Source organism: Camelus bactrianus, chromosome 7 (genome assembly GCF_048773025.1).
Source record: "Camelus bactrianus isolate YW-2024 breed Bactrian camel chromosome 7, ASM4877302v1, whole genome shotgun sequence".
Classification (NCBI taxonomy): Eukaryota; Metazoa; Chordata; class Mammalia; order Artiodactyla; family Camelidae; genus Camelus; species Camelus bactrianus.
Window position 1 is genome coordinate 11,866,508 of NC_133545.1, and position 25,829 is coordinate 11,892,336.

Here is a 25,829-nt window from a genome sequence, read left to right on the forward strand (position 1 = left end):
TAAATCAGCGGGCTGCTTCTGCTGCCACTGAACATCCCCAACATTGATGATTTTCTGCTCTGAAATTCCTTTCACAATACGCCACACTGTTGCCACTCAGCACATAATACTCTCAGCCACTTCCTACTCTCACACCGGAAACACCTGATGCCAGCTCTCATCACGCACACCTCTGCAGAAGCAAAATCCCAGCAGGCCCACCAACACACACAGCTACATGCGCGGTACACTCACCTGCAGCGGCTGCAGAGAGCTGAACAGAAAAGCCCCTGAGTCCACAAAATATCGTTTCAGAGACTTTCCCCCATGCTCCGCTCTGTGATCCAATAATAACAGCAGCATCTAACGCTGTTCGGTACCAGCCTTTTACAGAGTTACTGACTGATTTCACATAAATCATTGCATTTAATTTAAACTTTATAATAACTCTCAAGACAAGTATGATTACCTCCTTTTTACAAACGAGGGTACTGGGTTTAAAACACTTACACAGTTTGCCCAGGATCATATACCTAGAGAGTGACAGAGCTGGAATTCAACCCAATGTCCCCTAGCTTCAGTGGAGCCAGAAGTCTGTTTCTGAATGGAGACCAGTGCAGATGCAAGATAGAGATTTCAGGCTAGATCACAGGAGGATGCTCCCAGATAACGCACATAATGCAAAAAAAAAAAAAAAAAAAAGTGAATACACCTCACCTCTTTCATTATTCAATTAACAAAAAGAAACATGGAGAAAAAAACAAATTACCAGAGCTATGACCAAATAGAAACAGTTCATGCATAGCACACAAATAAAAGTCCTGCATCTGTGTGAAAGGCTGTGCTAAATGCAATATCCCCTCCCCGAGTTCTCATCCAAAGCCCAACCATGCTCTCTCCTCCCCGAGCCCTCACTACAGCCCCCACCAATGCCCTCCACACCAAGAGTTCTTGAATTTTAATGTGTTAAGAGTCACACAGATTCCTGCCCCCCTCATAGAGATTAGGATTCAGTAGGTTTGGGCTGAGGCCCAAGAATTTGTATTTCTAACAAGTTCCCAGACGATCCTGATGCTCCTGGTCCAACGGATGCTTCTGGTCTAAACTCTGATAGGACCTTTACCACACAACGTAGGCCTTGATCACATTTTCTGTCAAGCGAGTCTGGTTCATAGATGCCTCTCTCCTTCCCTCCCCATCGTTCTATTATCTTCAGAAGCAGCCTTATCCCCAAGCCCAAGACCAATCCTGATCACCATCTGAGACTGGTGCTCTGACTAAAATGGTCCCCCATCTTGTTCACATGGCATCTCCCATCTTGTCCAGGTGTAGTACCCTGACCTTAAAACTGGGCTCCTTTCATAGCCACTGTTCTCTATGTTTCACTGTAATTCCCTAATGCTCCAGATTATTTACAGAAGTGGGGCCTGCCTTCCTCTGGCCAAGCCTCCTCCCTGCTGGATCATGTAATCCTGAAACCCCACAGCAGCACTTACTGTATTCATACGTGCTGGCACACTGCCTTGATAGCAAGTGTCTACTGTTGAGACATCCGTGTCTCATCCAACCCAGATTCTCCATTGCTGAGCTGTCCCTGTTCACTGGAACACTCAGCTCCTCGTCATGTTTCTCCTCCTCACCGCTGCAGCTCACCTGGACAGTGAGCTCTGCTATATCTTAACTGCTGGAAAGACGAATCACCTGCCATATTGAGCTTCCTTTTCAGCACGTAAAGCTGGGACAGTTCCTGCTAGAGGGCCAAGAAGAGACAGATTCTATACCATGTCCATTTTTCCCTTGCTCTAAAAAAAACAGGCCATGCTTCTGGGATATGATAGTTTTGCCTTAGGTTTTGCTTTTATCTCCCCCGCAATGGGTTCTTGCCGATTTGAGTGTGTGGAGGTCAGGACCCATGATGTGTGCGTGTCAGCTGCATTAGCCTGCACTCTGTGGATAGTCAATAAACATAAAGCAACAAGCAGTTTGATTTCTTGCCTAGTTGGCACCTGGAAATATATCATCCAATTTGGAAAGCAGGATACCTTTTAATATCTCTTCCAGCACCTAATACGGAGTTCCCACGGAACAGACGCTCCATGAATATTGAATGAATAAATGAACAAATGGATGAAGGATACCAGTGGGATTGCACCCAAGTCTCCTTTGTGGTGTCCGGATCAGAATGCTCAGCTGGAAGAAAACAACTTCCAATCTGTAGAAGCTGAGAGAATGCCTCTAGGCCAGACTTCCAACTAATTCCCAGCACAAAACTGAACCTGCACATTCAGAGGAATTGTGGCTGGAAGACCGCAATTACACCAGCACAGTGGTTCTCAGATTTGTTTCAGTACGTGGATATCTTTAACAAAAAAGGTTGTACTCTACTCCACCCCACCCCTTACTCCAGGCCGCCTCCTTCCCTACTCCGGAAGCCACCTCAAAAATAAACCCTTCCTCTTGTCCACTCCGTTTCTATCACTGGCCCCCTCACCAGGCCACCATCTAAGTAGGTGGGACCAACAGCTGCATATGTATTATGACTTTAAATTATCTCCACACTACCTTTAATCACCTCACTATCATTCCTCCTGAAAAATGACAATGCTATCAGGACAGGTAAACTGAATTTTATTTCTTCTCGCTCTTAACATCTCAGCTCAAACAAGTTAATCAAAGCAGTAAACCTGCTGTCTAGCAGAAGCCTGAGGGCATGGGACAGAGGAGAGGGAAGTTTTGACAAGCAGGGAAAGCTGGGAAGGAAAGGAGTCTTGGCATGAGCTCGTGCTGCAAGGGCAGCTGTAGGTATGATACTACATTAAGAGGTGTGTGTTCTCTGCCTGGCCTGATGCAGAAATACCACAGGAGCTCTCGGAGGACAGGCACAGGGACAGTGTCTGGGCTGCAGGCTGTGTCTGTCCCAAAAGGTTTACAATGTTCCCTGGGTGAGGGCAGAGAGTCATGGAATGGGTTGCAAAAAGCAAAAACTTTAGAACACAAGCAACATATGGGGATGCTCTTTTGGTTGAGTTTCTGTGCTCCCAGGCTTCTACAGTTCTGAGGATGGTTTCTTGCTGGCGATGACCCCCATAGAGGCCAGTCTTGCAAGTAAGTGGCAGCTCACGACAGACTGCACACAGTGAGAACCTCACACTGGCTGGGCTCTGAGGCAGATGCGGGGGAAGGAAAATGGCTGACCCTGCAGGGGACCTAAGCTTCTAATGCCTGGGATGTTTACCTCATTAGGCTGTTTTACATAACATCAGCCAAAAACAGAAAGAAAAAAAAAAATAGCTGGAGGGAGTTCACTGGAGTTCAGACCTGGATTCTAAGACTCAGAATCTTCCTGGGCCAAAATGGGACCTCTAGGCAGCCTCCTCCTCCCTGGCTTGGTTACCCCATCAGCAAAGAAGTCAGAACACTGTCGACTGTGCTCCTAGGAGGAAACCCTGAGCCACCCTCCAAGGAGCATCACAGCTGATATGAACAAAGAGGGAGTTACTGTTGTTATAATTACTGTTATTTTTACCCCAAGTTCTTTGGTCTACCACATTCGTCTTGTCATAAGCAGGGATGGCTGGGGAGTGAGGGACCAGAAACCTCGGCAGCTCCTGGGCTGTGAAGCCAGAGGTCTGAAAAGGAGTAAAGTCTAGAGGGTAGATAAGCGGGCTGCTCCAGAACTGCCAGGACAGTCCATCAGGACTGGAAAAGACAAGCACCATTGGGCAAGGAGCCAACACAAGCCCAAGGCCAGAAGACCAATGCCAGCGGGGAGGGGCAAGAGCAGCTTGGGGTTCAAGAGGTGGGCAGTATCCGAGAGTGACTGCAGGGAGTCTTAGAGAACACCAGGGAGACTAGGGTTCAGGGGGAGGATGTGCTAATTCTGGAAAGAGGAGAGGATGTGGAAGAAATGTGGGAGAGGCTAGGACTTGGCCAAGCAGAGTTAAGATCAGAGTGTGGCACCAAGATCCCCACCAGAGCAGCAGACAGGCTGGACTTCTCACTGTACACAGCCTGGGTGGGGGCTGGTCCCCCAAGACTGAACTCACCTACAGGCCCCCACAGTGAGCAGTCAGGAGCTTCAGGGTCAGGGATCCCAATGTGTCATCCAGGTGTCTCCATTAGACTAGGCAGTTCTGAATTTTTATTTCTTCTCGCTCTTAGCAGCACATCCACTGTGATGTCCTTGCTCCTTCACAAAGTCTCCATCTCTGTCTGTCTGTCTCCCTTCCCTCCCTCCTCAAATGCCCTCTCCCTCCCTCTTTAACTGCGTATCATATTGCTTCTGATTTCACTTTGCAGGGCTACCGTGTGAGTGTGTGTTTGTGTGTCATTGCAGGTGGGGGGCTGAGGCCTCAGGACAATGGGGAGGGGAGCAGGGATGTTGGGATGGGGAGGGTCACCCCTCTCTCCCTCCCTGGCCAGCTGGAAACGTGCCCTGGGACCTTCCAAGCTAATTAGACAACCTTTTGTCTTGACAGAAGGGAGATTTAAAAAAAACAAAACAAAACAAAAACAAAAACAAAAAAAACCCTAGCTTTCTTGGCTCTCGGCCTCCTGAGAGGTAACGGAGAGGATCTAACTGCTGGAAAGTGGAGTCCAGCCCCTGATCCCCATGCCAGGGGCCATCAACCGTGAGCAGAAACCTCCATCTTGAAAACGCCAGGCAGAATGAGAAAACCTCCGCTCACAGGACTCCGGAGTCTTGGGGCTCAAACCCTGAGGGCATCTCAGCAGCAGCTGTCCCGAGTCCCCGACAGGCAGGGCGGGAGAGCAGGGGTGGGAAAGGGCCACCCTTCGCATGCCTTCTGGGGTTACCTGCCCTGCAGCCCCCAGGTAGGCCCTCCGCAGTGGCCCCCACCAGCCTCCCGGGGTCACCAGTGTAGCCCCAGCACAGTTCCAGTCGGTGCCAGCTCCTCCTTGTGGAAGCATCTACGTCTCAGCAATGTCCTTCTCCCAGACCCTGCTGCCTCAGCCCCGCCGCCCGACCCTATCACGGGCCACCCAGGCTCTCCTCCCCCCACCTCCCCTTGCCTGGCCACCGACAGTGTCCAAGCCCCAGGCTGTGCTCTAGGGACATTCCAAAGGGACACCAGTGGCAGGGAGAACAAAGGCACAGCCACTGGGGATGGCCCCGGGGCTCCTGGAGCTCACACAAGGACACAGAATTCTCCCAACAAGCACAGCAACCCGGCCTGGACCTCAGAGCATGAAAAGCCTGTGGGGCTGTGTTCTAATGAGAGGAGGAAGTGGCACCATTGAAGATGCCACCACCTTGCCAGCCTGCATCCCCTGACCACTGATGATCTGACTCTGTCCTATTCCCAGCAGTAATGCAGACAACACACTGGAAAGGGGCACCAGCCAAGCTCATCTCCTGTAGCTGCCATCCCATCCTCGCTGGCCCTGTGACAGCTGCCTGTCCTGCTCCAGCCCTGCAGGCAGCAGGAGGACCCAGGTCAGGACTGCAGTACACCCCTAGGGTCCATGGAGGCTGGACCAACACCACTCGGGGTCACTGGGGCCTAGTGGGAGGCAGGAGACGGGTAGGAAGGCAAGGTGGGCTGCCCCAGGCAGACAGCCAGGCATGGGTGGATTGAGGCCACCATCCCAACTACTGAAGGAGTTCTGCCTTCTCTGGGGGAGCCCTTGCCAGGGTGGGAAAGAGAAATGTATATGAGGCACCTCATTGGCAATCACCATCCAAGACAGATTGACAACCTTTCTCCAAATCACCCAGACAACTCAGCATTCAAACTTCATGCACAGAGACCACCCCAAACACACACACATACCATGTACACGTTTGATTCTCTGGACTTTACTTCCCAGAGTGATGGTTATTATCTCTTTACACTTGGATTTGTTAACCTAGCGACTCACAGATAATTTTATACTTTCACCTGCTACTCAGGTGACCATAAGGTGAATGAGCTCTCAGCCAGATAGTTAAGCCTCCCATCAGTGGGATTAACTGTTCAAAATCCACAGCATAGTTTTAAACCAAATGGTGCTTTTCCTTTTGGAAAAAAGATGTTTTCCACAATGGTGGGTGATGACCACATGCAAATTCCTCATGAAAAATGTATGTATAACCTAAGTTTAACCAAGTCCAGAATATTTGCCAGCAGTTATTTCAGGGGGGAAAAAAAATCAGATTTCTTGCTTCAGCAAAAATTACTGACTGAGAAAAATTTCAACATGTAAGGTATTACAGTGAAATTATAAAGCGATAACCAACCTAGTATTAAATGAATTTATTTGATCCCACTGACAGTACTGAAGAGTAGAGGACTCTCATATAAGTAAAGAAATCAGAGTCTGGTTTTTTCCCCCACAAAGCTTGATCATAGGTGTTTGCTAATCTTTGACAGATTCTACTTTATTTTAAAGGGGGTTTATGTGCCCACTTCCCACCTAATGTCATCAATACCTGACCTTTGAAAATTAAAATTGACATTTACAGCGCTTCCCCATTGTGCCAGCGTTACCAATTACACTTAGCACCAGCTACAGATGCGACAGGTGCTCACCTACCCTCTGGCTAAAAATAGCTATCATTGATGTCAGAAATGGCCAACGTTCCCTGCCTGCTTCATAGGCTATTAGGCCACTGTGTGAAATAGGTAGATGAATCGCTCACCAAAGGGGAGCCCCGACTTCACCCAACACAGGGTGCCCAAAACTTCTGTGTGTATCAGCCGCTCAGATGGTTTTTATCAATTAAAAATAGACCTATTCGCACCCCCATTCACCATCGCATAAGATTTTGCAGAACCTAAGGGCCCTACAGTTTCAGAACAAGAACCCAGAAGACCCTGGGCTCAAAGATCCACAAAGCTCAGCATTAGCCTCCTGTCTATCTTTGCTAACATCATGTAACCTATTTTCAGTGATGCCGCAATGGGGGATCTGTCTGAATTCCAGATGATCTACGGTGCATACACACTAAAGAGTTCTACCAGGTTTCCCTTGAAGCGCATCTGTGCAATTTACACTAGAATAATTCTCCTTCTTGCTGAAAATTTTTCCTAAACCATCTTAATTGCTTGAGGCAATTATACCATATTGTAATTAGCACATTGCCTTGTAATTATTTGCTTTGTGAATGTATCTCACCACTCCCCTCCACCCTCCTCCACCTCCAGATATGAGCTCTTTGAAAGAGCTCCCTCTGGCCTCAGCAGCCACCATGTGCCTGGTACACAGAAAAACTTGGTAACGTTGGTTGAACTGAGTGAATGAGAACTGAAGCCGCAATGCCAACAAATTCTTCCTTCTTGGATTCTGTCATGACCCCTACAGCTTAAGTTACATTTAAGTGGTTATTCAACCAGGCTTGTCACATATCTTAAACACCCATTGCAGGTGTCTATTAAGTAACCATGCTGGACCAATGCAATGTGGGAAATAAACCCTTATTGTCAAGGATTTATATATTTGACTCCTACCTTGTCTCCCTCCAAAAAGGAAATTAATAACCTTGACTACTAGTGTCCCTAAAGCAAATCTCACATTAAAATTAAATAAGTGTGTGGCATGCTTAGCTCAACGTCCAGCCCACGAGGATGAATGATGGGCATCAGCTCTCTGTCCCCATGCTCTGGCTCGTGTCTCCAGCAGTGATAAAACTTGTAGGGGGAACAATTTTGTTAATGCCTTCCCCTCTGCTCACACCTGCCCTATATCAGTTTGGGCCAGTGGCATTTAGTAACTCATCCAGACACCTATTTACAATCTTTTTTCTGAAACCAATGAACGGTTGCTCTGTTTAATTTTACTTGCCTCTCACCCCGCCCCCACCTCCAGCTCTGGTTGTTTGATTAAAACCAAACCAAAAGTAGAACGTACCTAGTGGGCCCCATGCATGCAAAAGATAACTAGGCAACAAAAAGATGTTTTTGACCATATTCAAAGTTGACCAAGTACAGGATCCTTGTTATTAAGGAGCAAACAAGAGAGCCTTCTTCACATATAAATGTGAACTGAAACTTAACCTTGTGATATTATGCAGAAAAAGCTGGAATAGGGAAGAAATGACAAGTGCACCAGAAGCAGCATGCAGCTTACTGACAGTGAGACTGTGTTCACCTGAAGAACTGTGCCAGCAACAAAGGAGAGCTTTCCTGACACAGACCAGGAGGTGGATCCCCGTGGAGCAGAAAGGTAAAAATAGCCAACCAACTCTGTTTGCTCATTAAGTCACCGTCTCATCATAATGTAAGTCTCTGAGGATCCCTGACTAAAAATTTCCCTAAACCAATGGAGGCAGATATTCTGATCTTTGTTGAGAAATCACATGCGAACCTGGATCCCAAAGTCTATTGTTCTAGGGGAAACAGAAACTCGTAAGTTGAGGACCAGACCCTACCCCTTAGAAATCCCACCCAGATGCAAATTCCCAATGCGATACAGCTGCAACCATCACAAAGGACAACATGACCCGAGGGATTAATACGTTGCCATGATAATACCCCAAGCAACTTGGAGACATGCTGGAGTTGAGGCAGGAAGTTGGTTCAGTCAGGTAGGTGAAATCTTAAATGCCTATCAGGGTGACAAAGTAAGATCACTCATGACAGTCTAACTGACAGTTGTGTTTTGCTCTGATTTTAGAAGCAAATGCCTCAAAATCTACAAAGCAATCAAAAACAACAGAAGCAATTCTGACCCCTAGACATGGACACTTTAAGGAACTGCCATCATGTTCTGAGACTGTCCACAGGCCTCCAAGGGAAGTCCATATGTCTGCCTGGACAGAGTTGTTGGTAGGCATCCAGCCTCCATGCCCTCGAAGGGTCACAGCCAAAGAAAGAAACCCAGGTGTACTTACGCAGGGCGTGCCACTCATCCTGGCGGATGGTCTTGGTGATGTTGAAAGTGAGGTTCCGGGGGATGGTGGCTGAGGAGTAGTGGTATTTGATGTACGTGCACCGCTCAATCTCCCCTGGCAAAGAGAGCAGGACACCGAACGTTAGTGAGGCAGCAACCGACTCTGCGGCAGTTTCCAAGGCCCAGTTTTCTGTCCTGGGGAAAGGGACTTGTCTCCCACTGGGCTTGGTGACACCTACAGTTTATACACACAAGGTTACTAACTGGCCTCCCAAAGAGCAAGGGAGTGGAACAAAATCAAACACCATTGATTTAGATAGAAAAATATATCTCTGGCATCAGAGGTGGGAGGAGTCAAAGTTTAGGCTGATAGCAGCTTATTAAGAAAGTCCCAGCCATGTTTATTTAATCTTAGGAAAATCAACTTTCACATCAAGGGAAGAAGTTTGGCATCAAAAAACAGTTTGTATCCACAGACCAGCAGAGAGCAAGCTTCGGCCTTAATGGTGTCATTTGTGATTTGTAGCACATGCTGTCTTGTGCAACAGTGAGCTAGAGGTGGCCTCTTCCATTTCTCTATTCCATGTACCCCGTCTCACCTCTGAGCACAATGCACTGAATTCCACCGTTATCTCCTTGAACCAGTCTCTTCTCGGGTTGCTTGGAAAAAAGTTAAGCCCCTTAACACACTCAACGCCTGGTCTAATAGGATTTTTACTGATAAGTTGTTATCAATCAATGCATGCTCTGCTAGTCAAATTATCAAAATAGTCCTATATCTTAGAGCAGAAGTTCTCAGAGTGTGGTCCTGGGACCACAGCATCAGCGTCCTCTGGGAACTGGCTAGAAACGCAATCTCCCAGGCCCCACCCCAGACTTGCTGCATCAGAGACCTGGAGGGAGAGTCTACAATCTGAATTTTAACAGGCCCTCCAGGTAATTCTACGGCAGACCTAAGTTTGAGAACCGCCGCCTTCGAGAATCTAACAGAACTGCCAACATATTAGCTCATAAATCCACAGTGTTTGCAAATTTCAAAAAGACGGCATGATCAGGAGGTTTTGGTTTCCGGCTGGCATTTCTATTGACACTGGCTTATCTGGGGGCTATTAAAACTCAGTGTCAGGGCAATGTGAAGAATCAGGAAAGGAGTGATTTTTAAAGGTTAAGGGTTTTAAAATTTGGTTTTGCACCTGAATGGATTTTGATGATAATCCATTTTGCACCCCACTGATTTTCAATTTACAAGTGGTGGCACCTGATTGAATTGTTTGACCCCTGGCTCACTGTCAGCAGGCAACCTGGCAATTGGTGGAGTGCAGTCATTTAGACCATGCCTTATTGTAAATCATATCTGGACAACCACCTAACTGCCAGTCATTGGTAGACACTCCTCTGATGGGACAGACGTTGTCCAAAGAGGCAAGGTTTGGGGAAAGTGTTATGCACTCTTTTCCTTTTATCTGTAATTTCTCAATCCCTCTGTCTCTGTTCCCTTACAAATCCCTGACAATAAGGGTGTATTTCCCACATTGCATTGGTCCAGTGTGGCTACTTGATAGACACCTGCAGTGGATGTTTAAGATATGTGACAAGCCTAGATGAATAACCACTTAAATGTAAACATCCTGAAGTCTCTCCCATGCTCCACCATTCCCCTGGACCACACCTCTACATCTCCCTGGCCCCATCTTCCTTCTTCCCTAACTTGCTAGATTTCTTGCAAAAGTAGTCTACCAGACAGTCTCTGCTTCCTCAACCCACATTCATACCTCAACCCACATGCTCTCATTTCCATGACAATTTCCATTGATAGCATCACTTCCTATCCAGTCTACAACATCACAAATCCCACAGTCATCCCCAGTGCTTTCCTCCCTCTCATGATGCCCCTCCTCCCTGACATCCAACTGGTCACCCAGTTCTGTCCCTTCACTGCAGAAATGTCCTTGGAATCCAGCCTGTCCTCTCTGTCCCCACTCCCTCTTAGTAGTTGCACGAAAACAATGACCAATCTCAACAAACAACCACGTTTACTGAGGGCTTACTAGGTAGAAGAGACTTACCAAGTGCTTTGCAGGCCGGTGGTTTCCAACTTTACTCACACGGAGAAGATGTGTGTAAGGCACACAGGATAAGCAGAACCAGCTGCCGGGCCCTGTCCAGCCTCCCCAAGGGCTGAAGGAAATACTCACCCCTCACCCATTCGTGGGTTCTGAACTTGGCCCACCAGCGGGACTCTGTTATGAACACTGTCTGACCAGTCCTTTCTCTAACCCAATTAAGTAGGTGTTATTACGATCATCACCTCTATTTTATAAGCAAGAAAATGGAGGCTTGGGAAATTAAGTGACTTGCTAAGGGAGCGGCAGTGCCAGGATGAGAACCCAGCATTGTCTGATGGCAGTCTCCTACCCAAGGCCACCACGCTCCACCCGGCTGCTCGGACTGTATTCCAGAAAGGAAAATGCCATCTCTTTTACACACACTCCTCAGGCAGAAAGTCCCAGCCCCACCTCCAGCTGCTCTGTAGCCCCAGCTATCACACACCCTGGGTTCCAGCCAAGCAGCTCTCTACCCTGCCCTGATAATGCCACATCCGCTCACTGTGCCTCTACTCTCCTCCCTGCCTGTCCCTCACCTGGTACACACCTACTCCTCCTACAGCTCCCCAGCAAAGCCTTCCTCACATCTAGGACAGCACCCAGCAGCAGGCATTCAACAGCCCCTCTCTCTCCCTCCCTACTGCAGCAAGCAAACCAATGGGCTGTGATTTATCTGTTTACATGCCTCACTCCCCTACTGGCTGATGAGTTTCTCAAGGGCAGGGACTGTCTTATTCATTCATCTTTATCTCCCTGGCCCCCAGCACAGGGTGAGCACCAATAACACATGCTTTAAAGAAAAGAATGAATAATATAAGATGCCCTTTAGAAGATCTCAGTGGGCAAGGAATCCAACTGCTTCTATCACACGCAAGGGATTAAAATAATTGAGGCAAATTAGAATGTAATGAATAAATGAGGTGACTGTTGCAGAACTCTGTGAGTCTACAGTAAACACTTCTTCCCTGTCTGGACAATGTAAGGGGAGGCTTGTCAATCACAGTCAGGGAGAAGAAACCACACATGAGCATGGAACAGCCTCTAGCTGCACTTTGTAAATCTAATCCGAGAGTCAACCAGGTCAATGGTTTTAGGGGGAGGCAAAGAGGAAGAAAAGAAAGAGGAGAGGGAGATTGGTTGTTACATGAATATAAGGGAGAGAAGGTTGTTACACGATTATCAGCAACAACCACATGGGACATATACAGTTGAGCAGGTTGTGCACTGCACAAGGATGCCTCCCAGAGAGACCTGGGTGCTAACGTCCAGCTGCTGCTCTGCTTCCCAAGATGCACAAGCTGGTGGGATATGTGGGGGATGTCCCTGCCAGAGAGGGTGCCTTTGTTTGATTTGGACAAAGATGTCATGTGAACTAGCAGCCACGCTGCACTCCATAATTTCAAGATCAAACAAAACACTCCCTGGACCCAGCTGCGGAGACAAAACAAGATCCCACCAGTAACGGCCAGACTAGTGCCCATCCCTTGTGTCTGAAAAATGTACCTAATTTCTTGGCTAAGATCAGGTTCTCTCAGCCTCAAAACAAACTCAACAAGTGGCCACAGGCCCCAGGCTCTCTGAGCCTCCCTCATCTCCAGCCTGCCTGGCCAGTGATGTAAGAGGCAACTTGACACAGAACAAGGAGCCGGCAGACAGGCACCGCGGGCATGGCGGGTGGGCAGCCGGGGAGCCTGGCTGGAGAACTTCCCAGAAGCCCCGCTGGGGGCGCTCACTATTTGCTTTGCCTCAGGGATGCAAGCATCCTGCCTTTGAAGGCAATTAAATTTGAAAGCCTCAAATATTGCCTAAGAAGAAAGGCAAAATATTTACCCATGTGTCTGCAGGTCCTGTCAGTGTGCTGGGCTTTTGTCAATACAGGCGCCATCTGGGCACCAAATTCGTGTGCCCAGAATGTGGGCTTCCCAGTACAAACAGGTTTTCCAGCAAAGAACGGCACGGAGGGGTTACCTGGAAGGCAATGGAGAAGCCCACGGCCTTACCTGGAAAGAAAATCAGACTTATCTTTCCCGATTCCTGCACTCCAGCCCAGAGATGTGAGCTTCCGCCTCAGGAAGCCTCAGTTAAAGGGCTGGATAACTGGTTGGTGAGGCAGCAAGGAAGTCCCCTCAGGACTTTATACCTTCAGCCACGCCCTGCCTTCTGAGTTAATGACCCTCTTATCCACATGTCAGAGTCCCAGCGAGACAGGACACCAAAATGGGTAACTGGGGAGAGTTTCCAAAAGGGACAAACTTTGTAAAAGCTGCACACACAGTGTAAAGAGACCAGCCAAGGGTGGCACAGAAGGACTTCGCGTAATCATGAGGCCTGGAGAGGCAGAGGGACCAGTCACCAGAACTTGGAGATGGTGGCCGTGGGAGAGAGGTGAGGCACGCTCTGGCAGAGGGTTACAGCCATCCAAGTGCGCACCCTACCTCTCACCCTCCTATCCTGCCAGTTTCCCCCAGTAGCTGAACCCAACTCGAAACCGGCAGGCAGGCCAGCCTCCAAACACAGAGCAGGTGCAAGGCAGGGACTGGATCCAAGGGACAAACACAGGCATCTAGCTCATTCCTGGATTCTTTCTCTTTCCTCTCACATCTCCCCGGCCCTCTCCCTCTAAACCATCACTCCAGCATCCCTTAGTCCAATGCCTCCCCTCTTCCACTTCTCAAAGTCTTCAGTGGCAAAGAGAGAACAGAGCAAGACTGTTCCCATTGTTTTTCTCCATTTCAAATCCTTTAAGAATCCTTTAAGACTCAAGGCCTAAGTATGGTCATTCACATCAAGTACAATGTTTGGTCCCTGCACATAGTAAGTGCTCAATAAAATATTAGTTGTTATTATCAATAGCTGTCCTAAGATTACTTATTTTAAGGGGGCAAGACCACAGGAAATCAGAAATAGTATCAGCAACCAGTGTTTACATCTTGCTACACACACACACACACACAGTGAGGGGAGGGACATGGGGGAAGGGGAAAGAGGGAGAGAGAGAAATGTCACACCCTAGGGGGCTGGGAGAGCAAAAGCTCTGATGCTCACTGGGCATATGAGGGAACACAGGCTGGGGAGGGGAGGGGAGGGGCAGGGATGGTGCACAGACACTAAATTCTGAAGTCCAACCACTCTACACAGATACCAGTAGGCGGTTTTCCTTTCACATGCATCTGCTATCAGCAAGATGTGGTTTCCTAAGCAGTTGCAGGAGGAGACTATTACTTTAGAGTTATATATATATTAAGCAGAAGCCTTCTCAGGCACAGTGATTTTAGATTGCAGTGCTGGGACCCACTCCAACGCCACCTAAAATAGTCTTTCCCCAAACAGGTGCCGTAGTACTTATATTCACGCATTAGAGAGTCATTCCTTTGGGTCAGACATTGTTCTCTTGGGTACCTATTCTTAAAGCTCTGTTAAATAAGTTCAAAGCGGGGAGCACCGAGTCACTCCTAGGTACGGGTTCCCTTCCTCCAGACCAGAACTGTCAGCAGCAAAGTGACCTTCGAGAAAAGAGGCTAAGAAGGGCACGAGGATCCCTGCAGCTCTCGAGGGAAGGGAGGGTGTGCTGTGATGGCAAACTGACAACTTCACACCCTTGCCCAGGGCTGACCAGCGTGGGCCTGAGCAAAAATCAGAACACAGGAACCCCCTCCCCAGCCCTCACTTTAAAAGGGGAGTGAGGCAGGCTGGATGTGTGATGGTCAAATGTATTTAGGAAAAGTTGAGTCTAACAACATTTAAAAGGTTTACTTATTATAGGACTTTAAGAGTTTTTAATATATATCATGACTCCCTCAAAAGGGAAGGAGATCATTCAGGGAAGGTATGACACGCAGACCTCCCCAGGCTCCTTTGACCCAAATCCTTTTTTATCCAAAGAACAGTTTCTACCACTAGATCGTGAGGTCCTTAGAATAAGAAACCAGGTCTCTTGTCTGCATTCCTAACCCTGGAGCCAGGCGAGCAGTTGGCACAAAGCCCTCAATACATATCTGGATGAATGAGGAACAGAGATCAGGATCTGTTCTTTGATCAGATAATCTACAAAGTAAAGTAAGTCATTGGCTCCAAATGTTTGCCAGCCTCTTCTCCGCAGCCACATCCAGGAGCTACCAGCAAAACCAACACCAGGGTCGGACGCCCATCCAGGAGCTGTGTTTGCACAATGCCACGAAGTAAGTCTGGGATCTTTGTGGCAGGACCAGAGCCTTGGCTCTCAGGGCCCTCGGCCCACCTCGGACTCCAACCACAGCTGCATTGGGTGCTCCCGGGCTCGCTGAAGGCACGTCAGGTCCCCAGCAAGTCTCCCACTGCAGCGCAGCTCTCTGTCCACTTAGCCCCCACCGGGCAGCCCACAGGAGTGCAGGACAGTCAATACTCAAGAGAGGGACCCTACCCGAGGGCATGAGAGCCAGAGAGCAGGTGCCCCACCCCTGCAGGATGACCATGCTGCCGGGCGACTGGGTTCTTGTCTCGTCGCAGAAAGTGCTCAGAGATGAGACACAGAGGTCAAGAAAGTAAAGTGAGGATTTATGAAGGGATAGACAGTACACTTTCAAGGGGACAGTGGGCAGGCTCAGGTGAGCATCTGTGCTGAGTTTCTTTGGCAATTTGGGTACAGTGGGTGTAGAAATGAATGGGTGGACTATTCATCAGGGAGAGAGAGGTTTGGGGTCATATTCCCTGATTTCCATCCCAGCTCCACCTTCCTGAGGGAGGAGGGATTTTTGTCCTTATTCAGTCTGTCTCAGAAGTGTCATGCGTCGGTGCTTGATGGCTACTTCTGACCTGCAAAGGTCATTTAATTGTAATGAGGGCATAATGAGCAAAAGGTTACATTTGGACACCGGAGATTCCTGCCTTTTCCCACCTTTCTTTGCCTGCCTCCAGGACACTTATCACCCCAAAATGTGTGATTTCTCATCAGTCCAGAAGTTTCTGCTTTTCTCTGTCTGCCCAAGGACCCCTGTGGTTCACATGATGTATGGTTTCCTGTCATTTGGCCTCTGTCCCCCTCTCTCTGCTCGTATCTAGCTATCTGCCTGCTCTAACAACCATGAGGGATCCCAGCTGAAGCTCACACCAGGAACCAGCTCAGCACTGCACCCTCTGTCGGTTTCTCCTCTGTCCCCCACATCCTGAGCACCACCTCAAAGTCCCTGTCACAGACTCTGCTTCGGGGGGACCTCAGGTATGCAGAATAACCACCTAGATGAGAGTAGTGCAAATGGCTTATATGTTTGAAAACAGTGTGGGTGGTAATGAGTAAAAGAAGTTGGTCCAACTTCATGCTGAGGTTACCGTGAAGGGTCCCATCAGCAACGAGGGCTGAGGCGGGCTCTGCTCCTTCTCAGCCTCCCCCTGCTGCCCATATTCTCTTTTTCTTGCTATCCAACCATCCTAAAGATATAGGGATGGACTCCTGGACCACTTCTGAGAGTCAGTGTGTTTCCTTCATCCCAGAGCTCCTTCTTTAAAAAAAAAAAAATGAAATCTATCTAATGCCTTCCATATGCTGGGCACTCATTTTACCCCATGTCATCCTCACAACCTGGTGAGATAGATAGTATAGTAATACCCTTATTTGACTGAAGGAGGAAGAGGGAGTTTAGATAGAGGAGGGCTTTCCCCAGAGCCACTCAGCCAGCAAGGAGAAAAGTCAGGGTCTCGGTGTGAACCCAGCAGATTCGGATGCCACAGCTGTAACGATTACACTGCCTGGGTGGAGACTCTTTGGGAACAAGGATTATTTTGCAGCCACAGTGCCTTAGATGTGAAGGAACTTGATACATCCACTGATGAAGGAAAAAAGAACAGGAGGAAGGGACATCGCCCAGGTCTCGTCTGCAACTCCTCTTTCCTCAGTGCTAAGGATAGAGCAACCAGGGCACTGGGGTCTGGCCTGCTGACCCGCCCTGGCCTCAGCCTCCCACAGCGTTTGTCCTCACAGTGCTACTTTGACATCTGTCTCGCCCACTAGGCTGGAAGTTCTTAGTCATCCTTCTAGCCTGAGGCCTGTGCTCTATGCTTAATAAATGGAAAAATTAAGTAGAAAAAACACATTGGGGAAAAAAATTGAAAACCAAACTTTAAAAAAGAAAAAAAAGAGGAAACCAGTTAAGGCTTTAAGTCTTGGGCCTCATCTCCTCTAAAGGGCATTTTCTCAAAAAAAAAAAAAAAAACAGTTAAAATGACACCTTAGGAGGGAGAGGAAGTAGGGCAATTTCCCTTTAGCAAATCAGGGAAACCATTACCAGACTTAGGAGCATTATCAATGTTGAATTATTCAGCCGATCCTAAGAGTGGGGGTGGAGTTTAGGGGGTTAAAGGTTTGAGATTAGAAGAAAACCACATTCCTGGTGAAAGGGGAGGGAGGCAAACCAGGGATGTTCCAGGGTTTCAAGGCGGGCAGTCACTCGGGGCTGGGGTTCCCACACCCCTCACAATCACATCCCCAAGTCAGGAAGGAAGGGGAGAGGGCTGGGGAGGGCACATCTTCGGCACCTCCCACCAGCAATGTTTACAAGAGCTCGCCGGAATGCAGACAGCTCTTCCCAAAAGCTTCTTTCAAGAAATCACCCTCCCTACCCTGCCTCCCCCACATCTCCTCTTTAGCACCTTCTGCTCCTCCCAGATGTTCTGAGCCCAATGAGTTGCAAGGCTTATAGCTGCTGCAGACCCTGCCAGATAGGATGTTTTATCTTCTTCATCCTGAGGAAAAGTGTTACTTACGTTTTTACTTTTAATGCTCTCAAACACACTCCATTTGGTGTGCTTTGTTTTTAGTGTTTATGGTATCGGCGTGGTCTTTTGATGTTGTTCTGTATGCGTTGCATAGACAGACTCCTCAATATTTAATTCCTTTCCATTCAATGTTACGTAAATGTTTGTTACGAGCAGTGTTCAGGGAGAGCTCCTGATTCACACACTCGGATTGAGTTCTTAAAAACCCTGCTCCCAAACGCCAGCCCTCTAGCCACCCTGCCACATTTGTGACCCCTCACCCTGTCCCCCAACACTTCTGCTGGCTACAACTGCAACACAGTTATTTGCATGTTAATCATCTATTTCTCTTTGTAGCAAATGCTTTGAGATGGGGGAGCTTGTGTTTTTCATCTTTGTACTCCCGATGGCCAAAATGGGGCTTTGAATATCATACAGTTGACCCTTGAACAACACGGGTTTGAACTGCACGGGGCCACTTATTCACAGATTTTTGTTTTCCAATAATAAAGACCACAGGACAACACAATCTGTGGTTGGTTGTATCGAGGATAGAGAGGAATCGCACGTACGGATGGCCCGACTACAAGTTATACTAGAACTTTCCACTTTTAACCTCGGCATTGTTCAAGGGTCAACAGTAATTCATTTTAACAATAGCTTATGTTCAATGAATGCTATCTACATGTGAAGTACTGCACAAAGGATTTTTTTTAACACACTATTTCATTTAATCCTAAAAGTTAGGTCCTATCAATATCACCATTTCACAAGAGGGGACATGGAGGCTTAGAGGGGTCTCCTGGCAAGAAAGCAGAGCTATCACTCAGCACAGGTGGGATGCAAACCCACCTAACGCATTCCCTAGCACCACGCTATGCGAGCTTATGAAGACAGATTGGGAAAAATCAAGCTCTTCGGAAAGAGAGAGACCCTCCAAGGCTTTCTGTCAGAAACAAATAAAGCAGAACTTACCACGTGCAGGGATTTCAGCTACCATGGACTTCGCTGCTCTTATCAGAGGAAGACAGAATGTTTGCTTCCAGAGCTCCCCTGACAAGCTGGCGGGCAGACAGCTCCTAGTCGTGCTGGAGGGCGACTGGGAGTGTGTCTGCCATCCCCCACACTCAGCCACATCCCTGTCCCCACCCCCAGGACAAGCCACTCACCAGCAGGGACCCTGGGGTGAGTTACTGAGCCTCTCAGAACCTCATTTCTTCCTCTGCAAAGTGCAGATAATAATAGCACTCACCTCATAAGATTGATGAAGGATAAATGAGATAACTTACGTAAAATCCACTCCATAGTGAGCATCCAGTAGATGCCCATTTATCAGTTCCCTCTCTGGGACACACACTCACTCCCATAATAACAGCCTATAAATATTTAAAGGCAGCTCTCCGCCCCTCCCACCCATGGGCTCCTTTTCTTCCAGCTGAGCATTCCCAGGTCCTGCACCCACAGTCACAGAACCAAGCACCATACTGGTCATCTCTAGATCCAACCACAAGTCGACCAACAAAAGCTTCATTCACAAAATATACAACCAGTTCATACAACTCAGTAACAAAAAAACAAACAACTCAATCAAAAAATGGACAGGAGACCTAAACAGACATTTCTCCAAAAAAGACATCCAGACGACCAACAGGCACACAAAAAGATGCTCAATATCACTAATTATTAGAGAAATGCAAATCAAAACTACAATGAGGTACCACCTCACACCGGTCAGAATAGCCATCAACAAAAATCTACAAAAAATAAATGCTGGAGACAGTGTGGAAAAAAGGGAACCCTCCTATACTGATGGTGGGAATGTAAATTGCAGCCACTGTGGTGGCTGGTATGGAGGTTCCTTAAAAAACTGAAATAGACTTACCATTATGAACCAGCAATCCCACTCCTGGACATAATCTGAAGAAAAATATAATTCGAAAAGACACATGCACCCCAGTGTTCACAGCAGCACTGTTTACAATAGCCAAGACATGGAAACAACCTAAATGTCCAGCAACAGATGACTGGATGAAGAAGATGTGGGGGGGTGTGTGTATACACATATACATACATACACACATACATACATACAATGGAATACTACTCAGCCATAAAAAATAAAATAATGTCATTTGCAGCAACATGGATGGACCTGGAGATTGTCATTCTAAGTGAAATTAGTCAAAAAGAGAAAGAAAAATACCATATGACATCACTCATATGTGGAATCTAAAAAAAAAAAAAGACACAAATGAACTTATTTACAAAACAGAAACAGACTCACATGGAAAACAAACTTATGGTTACCAGAAGGGAAAGGGCATGGAAAGGGATAAATTGGGAGTTTGAGATTTGCAGATACTAACTACTATATATGAAATAGATTAACAGCAAGCTTATACCATATAGCACAGGGAACTATATTCAATATCTTGTAGTCACCTATATTGAAAAAGAATATGAAAATTAATGTATGTATGTATCTTTATGACTGAAACATTATGCTGTACACCAGAAATTGACACAGCATTATAAACTGACTTCACTTCAATTTAAAAAAGAAAAAAAGAAAATACACATGCACCCCAGTGTTCATAGCAGCACTATTTATAATAGTTTAAGACATGGAAGCCACCTGAATGTCCACTGACAGGTGACTAGACAAGGAAGATGTGGTATACATACACATATACACATATATATACTATTCAGCCATAAAAAATAATGAAATAATGCCATTTGCAGCATCATAGATGGACCTAGAGAGTATCATACTAAATGAAGTAAGTCAGAAAGAGAAAGACAAATACCATCTGACATCACTTATTTGTGGAACCTAAAATACGATACTGTTGAACTTATTTACAACACAGGAACAGGCTCACAGACATAGAAAACAGACTTATGGTTACCAAATGGGAGAGTGGGTGGGAGAGGATTAAAGGAGGCATTTGGGATTAGCAGATACAAATTACTATATATAAAATAGATACACAACAAGGTCCTACTGTATAGCACAGGGAATGGAAAAAAAGAAAGAAAGATCAAAATCTCTCCCAGTGTGACACTGACCACAATTTTTCCCTTCAGGTACAAAACCCACAAGACCACGAGCTCCCCTGGTCTGGGAGCCGTAACTCTGTCTGCACAGCCTGGTGCCCTGTGAGCTTTGCAGGCAGCGATGTCCCAGGGCTGGCCACACAGAGGACAATGCCCAAGTCCTTTCCTCCAGTGAAGCTGTTTAGCCACCACGTGCTTAGACAGCTCTTTTCTCATTTGGGTTTGCTCTTTGTATTTTGGTTTGTTTCCTCCTGTGGGATCTCCTATTTGTGCCAGGCCCCTGAAGACATTTTTGGATTTGATCCTGTCCTTCCATAAATTAGCCATCAGTCCACATACTCCATCAGCAGACCACCCCCATCCTCATCCAAAGTCATCACAAAAATCCCTCTACAGGGCAGTGTTGAGGGCAGAATTCTGCACGCACACCCCCACACACACCAATTTCCTTATGACCCGAAATCAAACCATTAAGAGAGAGGTCTGTGGGTGGGACCATCCAGCCTGCCATGAATGCATGTCCTTGATCTGCCTCCAGACCCATTTCCATGTCTTGTGCACCTGGATGTCATGAGAGATCTGGTCTGCACTGTTCACTCACCAACCTGTCTAGGAACTGTATCCACAAAGGGGATGAGGTCAGCTTGGCACCATGTGCCCAGGCTCTCAGCATCATGGCTTCCTTGCTGAGCGCTCACCCACAATCTGTTTCATAAGCCCTTTGGACCGTTTTCCAGAGCTCTCTCCAGCCCGGCTGCTCATCTGTGTCCACGGAATCCCCAGAGTCTCCTTTACTGAAAATCTGGACCCTGCACACCTACCTCCAGGCTCACAGCTCCCTCTGACTGTCCGATCTCTCTTCACAAACAGGATGGCCCCACTGGAGAAATGACCTCCTATATCCACCTCCTGCCGCCCTGCTGTCCTTCGACATCATCTGGTGGTCAACACTCCAATTAAGGAACAGAAACAAGACCTCCCTGCTGGCTGACCGCTGCACACCTCCTGCACTACAACCCCGGGTCGATGTCCCCCAGTGACCCCACGGAGCCCTGTTCCCTCTCCTCTGGCTCCTGCTCCACTACCCCCCAACCCCTCCCCCAGGCTCTTCTCATTATTTTATCAAGTGACTCCCCTGACTCAATGTTGTAGCATCTAACATTTCAGTCTTCCATGCTAAAGGTCACTTCATCTTTCGTGGGATCTACAACGTTTTTATCCCCATGTCCTCAGTCCAGAATTTTGAATGTCTTTTCCCCCTTTCTGAGTCTTTTTGGACATTTTAAACAAGACAGTTTTAAATGTCAATACAGAGGAACCTCCTCACAAAAGGAAATAAAGAACAAGATGTCAGGTGGTCTGGGGCCAGCGAAACATCTTCCCTGTAAAGTTTTGGCTGCCTTTTTCCCCCAATTTGTTCATTTATTTTCCAGCTTGAAACAGGCTGCTCGGGAAAGAATGAGAAGGTGAGGCATGGCTTTAAATTACTGTTTGGGATGTAGTAAATTATCTGCTCCCTTGTTCCCATCACATCCCTAATGAACTTCTGGAAAGTTCAGAGCCTCGAGCTGCCACGACCCTCATGAGGCGCCTTCCACCCTGGTGCACTGATGCCCCGAGCATGGGTCTGCAGCTCCTCCAGGAACAGTTTCAGTTGGTGGAAACATCATCAATCTCCAGGCTCTGACAGACAAACGAGGCAAGGAGACCAAATCTGGTTTTTCACTGGAAAACAATGAGCTCATGCTTTCTCTCCTGGGGACCCAGGAAGTGGAGACAGATCTGGAGATGGGGAGATGGTGATGGAGACAGACAGGAGAGATGAGGGATGGGCAGAGAGGAGGGAGGAGGCCCATCTGGCACTTTTTTAATGTCCCTTTTGATAAGAATCCCCGGCTCTCAGGCCAGAGGAAAACATCCATTTTCTTTAAATTAAGGCTCCAGCATGTGGCAGCTGTCCTAAAGGGCAGGAGAGGCAAGAAGATAAACAGAGTTGGAAATTCCTCACTCCTGCTCCTTCAGAGAAAAGTAAGAGGATGGTCCCTGAGTCACCAGAATGGCACATGTGGTGACCTTTCTCTGTCACGCTGTTCTGATATGGGTTCCAGAGTGGATCACAGGCACTTTGCTAGATCTTTCAGTGAGGGGTCTGCCACCCTCGGGCATGCATCTCTAAGGCTAAGGCCACCCATTAGGTACGACTGCACCAGGTAAAGAGGAGAGAATTCAGACAGCAGCCCAGATGCTTCCAAAGAGCCAAAAGTTGGTTTCAGCTAAGAAAAAAAAAATCCAGATGACAGTTTTCCACTGTTCATTTCAAAAAGGAGTTCTATAATGTTGATTTTCCTTTTTACTAGTTAATTCAGAGAGGGACAGAGAGATTGTGTGTGTGTGTGTGTGTGTTTGGGGTAGGACTGGGGAAGCTGGGCTATAATATATGAGAAAACAAACCCAGATGACTGTTCACTGTTTCACTTAAACCTGTTGTGTGTCTTAGCTAAAAACTGAATGGAAACTAAAGATCACAGAATGAAAGCAGAAAGCTCAGATTTATGTTTTTCTTTATATCTCTACTCACAAAATGGACTATTTTCTCGTTTAAGTTAAATGGCTTGGCTAGATTAAAGATGTTAATTAAAGTGTTAATTTAGCCTGACTCACTAGTTGAAATGAAATTCAAACTGGACATGAGACTGTGAATAGTGAATTACTCTTCCCCACTGAGTCTGGCAGGACTCTTGTAGTTGACAGCCTGGACCCTGGAGCCAGCTTGCATGGGGTCAAATCCCAGCTTTGAGATTCTCCGGGTGAGTGCTCTTGGCCAAATTAATAAAGCCCTCTGTGTCTCCATGTCTTTACTTTAAAGGGATGTGATACAAACATCCACCCTCTTCGGGGGGCTATGAGAATTCCATGAATTAGTACAGGCAAAGCCTAGCACCTGTACCTTGTAAGCCTCCATAATTATTACCAGTCCTATGTCTTCAGCCATCCTGCATCACCATATAGGATGCAGATTTATTATATGTAACAGATGCCAGGTGAGTCCTTTAAGACATGCAGCAAGCATGCATCTGGCAGGTTTTAGCTAAAGAAGTGATGTCCTATGAAACAGGTTCCTAGCATCCAAAATCCTTCCCGCCTCAGCTGTGGCTCTGGCATCCCTCCCTGACCCCTAGCACAGGACATTTTCCCACAGGCTCCAACCGTGGCTACATCCTACCACCCTGCTCCTGCCTCAAGGGCTGAGATCACTCCCTAATTCCAGCCCCCTCTAACACCAGTCTCACCAGTGAGCTCCTAGAACGTGTGCCCCTGCCCGTCTGTAAGACCCTCACAGACAAAACAGCACGAGAATTGCTGCAGCTACACAGCAGCGAGTATGGCTGACCACCCACCCCAGGAACGTGGTGATTCAGAAGAACCTCTGACCTGTGAACTTGACCCTTTCAACAGTTCCCCTAGCACTCACCTGATGAATCACTCAGGTCCACACTGAGATGGTATTTCTCATTTTTTAGCTTTCTGGAAAAGCTGCCCCCACATTCTACCTCCCAATCAAAACAGCAAAACCTATTTGAGTCAGGTAAAGATGGGGGCGGAGAGGGTGCTTTCAGACACCACTGTTGAGAGTATAAATTATTACAAATGCTTGACAAAAATCAAGTGAACTGGAAATATACATACCCTATGACCCAAAATCACACCCTCAGACAAAATTCTACATATGTGCATGAGGAGGAAAAAGGTGCAAAAATGTTCTATATAGTCTTGCTTGTTAAAAAAAAAGTGAAAACCTAACTGTCTATCAATTAGGAGATAGAAAAATGGAAGCTGGTTATACCCACATAATAGGATATCATATAATAGTTTAAATGAATGAACCATAACTGTACATATTAATAGAGACAGACCTCAAAACATAATGTTGAGTGAAAACAGAACTGTAGATGTATACCAACAGTATCTTTGCACTTTCTAGTATTTTAGACTCCCCCCCCCCAACAAAGTACAGTCCTTTGAGACTCAATGAGAAAGAACACAATCACTTCTCGAAAGAAATTCACTCACTTTAAGGAAATCAAAGCCACGTTATCCAAGTTTTACTGGTGGGAGAAGCTCCATAGAGCTCTGGTGCACCCACCACTGATCCTCTCCCAGAGCTTCTCTCAAACATGTGAGCCCCATTCACCCCCACTGCGCGCACAGGAGGTGGATGGGATGAGCAGACAGAGACAGGCGGAAGGGAACAGAGGACGTGGTGATGGCTACAGTGCCAAGGGAGCAGTGGGAAGGTGAGGTCACAGACAGCTGAGGACATCAGGGGAGGCTGATGGAGGAAGGAGAACCACGTTCTTCAGCTTGGGGGGCGTAGAACTTGGGGGAAGGGGTAGCCTGGGGCCAGCCCATGTCCCAGGAGTCCGCAGCTAACTCAGCCGGAAACAGACTACTCCACAGCCAGAGCTCAGCGCGGTTCTGCAGGGAGTCTTTTGGGCTGGTGGCAGGGCGCTGAGGGGAGAACTCAGGCAGGGCGCTGCTGCCGTTGTCCAGGCACCAAAGCGGGGCCTGAGGAGGGCTGGAGGTGTGGACAGGAAGGACACCTGTGGAGTCCCTCTGTCTACACTGGCTTCCTGGCCCCTTGGATTTGACCTGCTCCTTGCAGGCGTGGGCGCAGCATCACCCTCCCTGCGTGCCAGGCCAGGACTTCTCCCCCAGCTGAGTCAAACAGTTGCTCCACCTCAGAGCACAGGGGCAAAGAGGTGGTGAGTAGGTTCCCCCTGGGACCCCAGGCCTCCAGACTGAGGGGAGAGGTGCAAATCATCTCGAGCAACCCGTTCCTCCCTAAATGCAGTGAGCATTACTCCCAGGCCGCCTTAGGTTTTGCATCCAGGGCTTCACGGAAATCAGCCGTCAGCATACAGAAGCAGAGCGAGATAAGACAGACAGACAGTTGTATTTCATCTAGTTGTGCAAGGACTCAGCAAGCCACTCCACTCACTGCAATGAAACAGTGCAGCCCCCGCCTGGCAAGGAGGCTTTCTGAAGGGGACCCAGGATCCAGAAAGCACAGCCGACAGCAGGAGTGCGCCAAAGGAGGGGCTGGAGGCCGAGGAACCCAGGGCTAATCCC

The 25,829-nt window shown here is 47.6% G+C and overlaps 1 protein-coding gene across 1 annotated transcript in view; it reads right to left on the reverse strand.

Annotated features, from left to right (window-relative positions):
* Nucleotides 1–25,829, reverse strand: part of TMEM178B (transmembrane protein 178B) — a 338,501-nt gene that overhangs the window by 217,537 nt on the left and 95,135 nt on the right. The window contains exon 2 of the mRNA XM_010947450.3: nt 8,810–8,923. Within this exon, the coding sequence (XP_010945752.1) occupies nt 8,810–8,923 (114 nt within the window). The remainder of the gene's footprint in view (nt 1–8,809; nt 8,924–25,829) is intronic.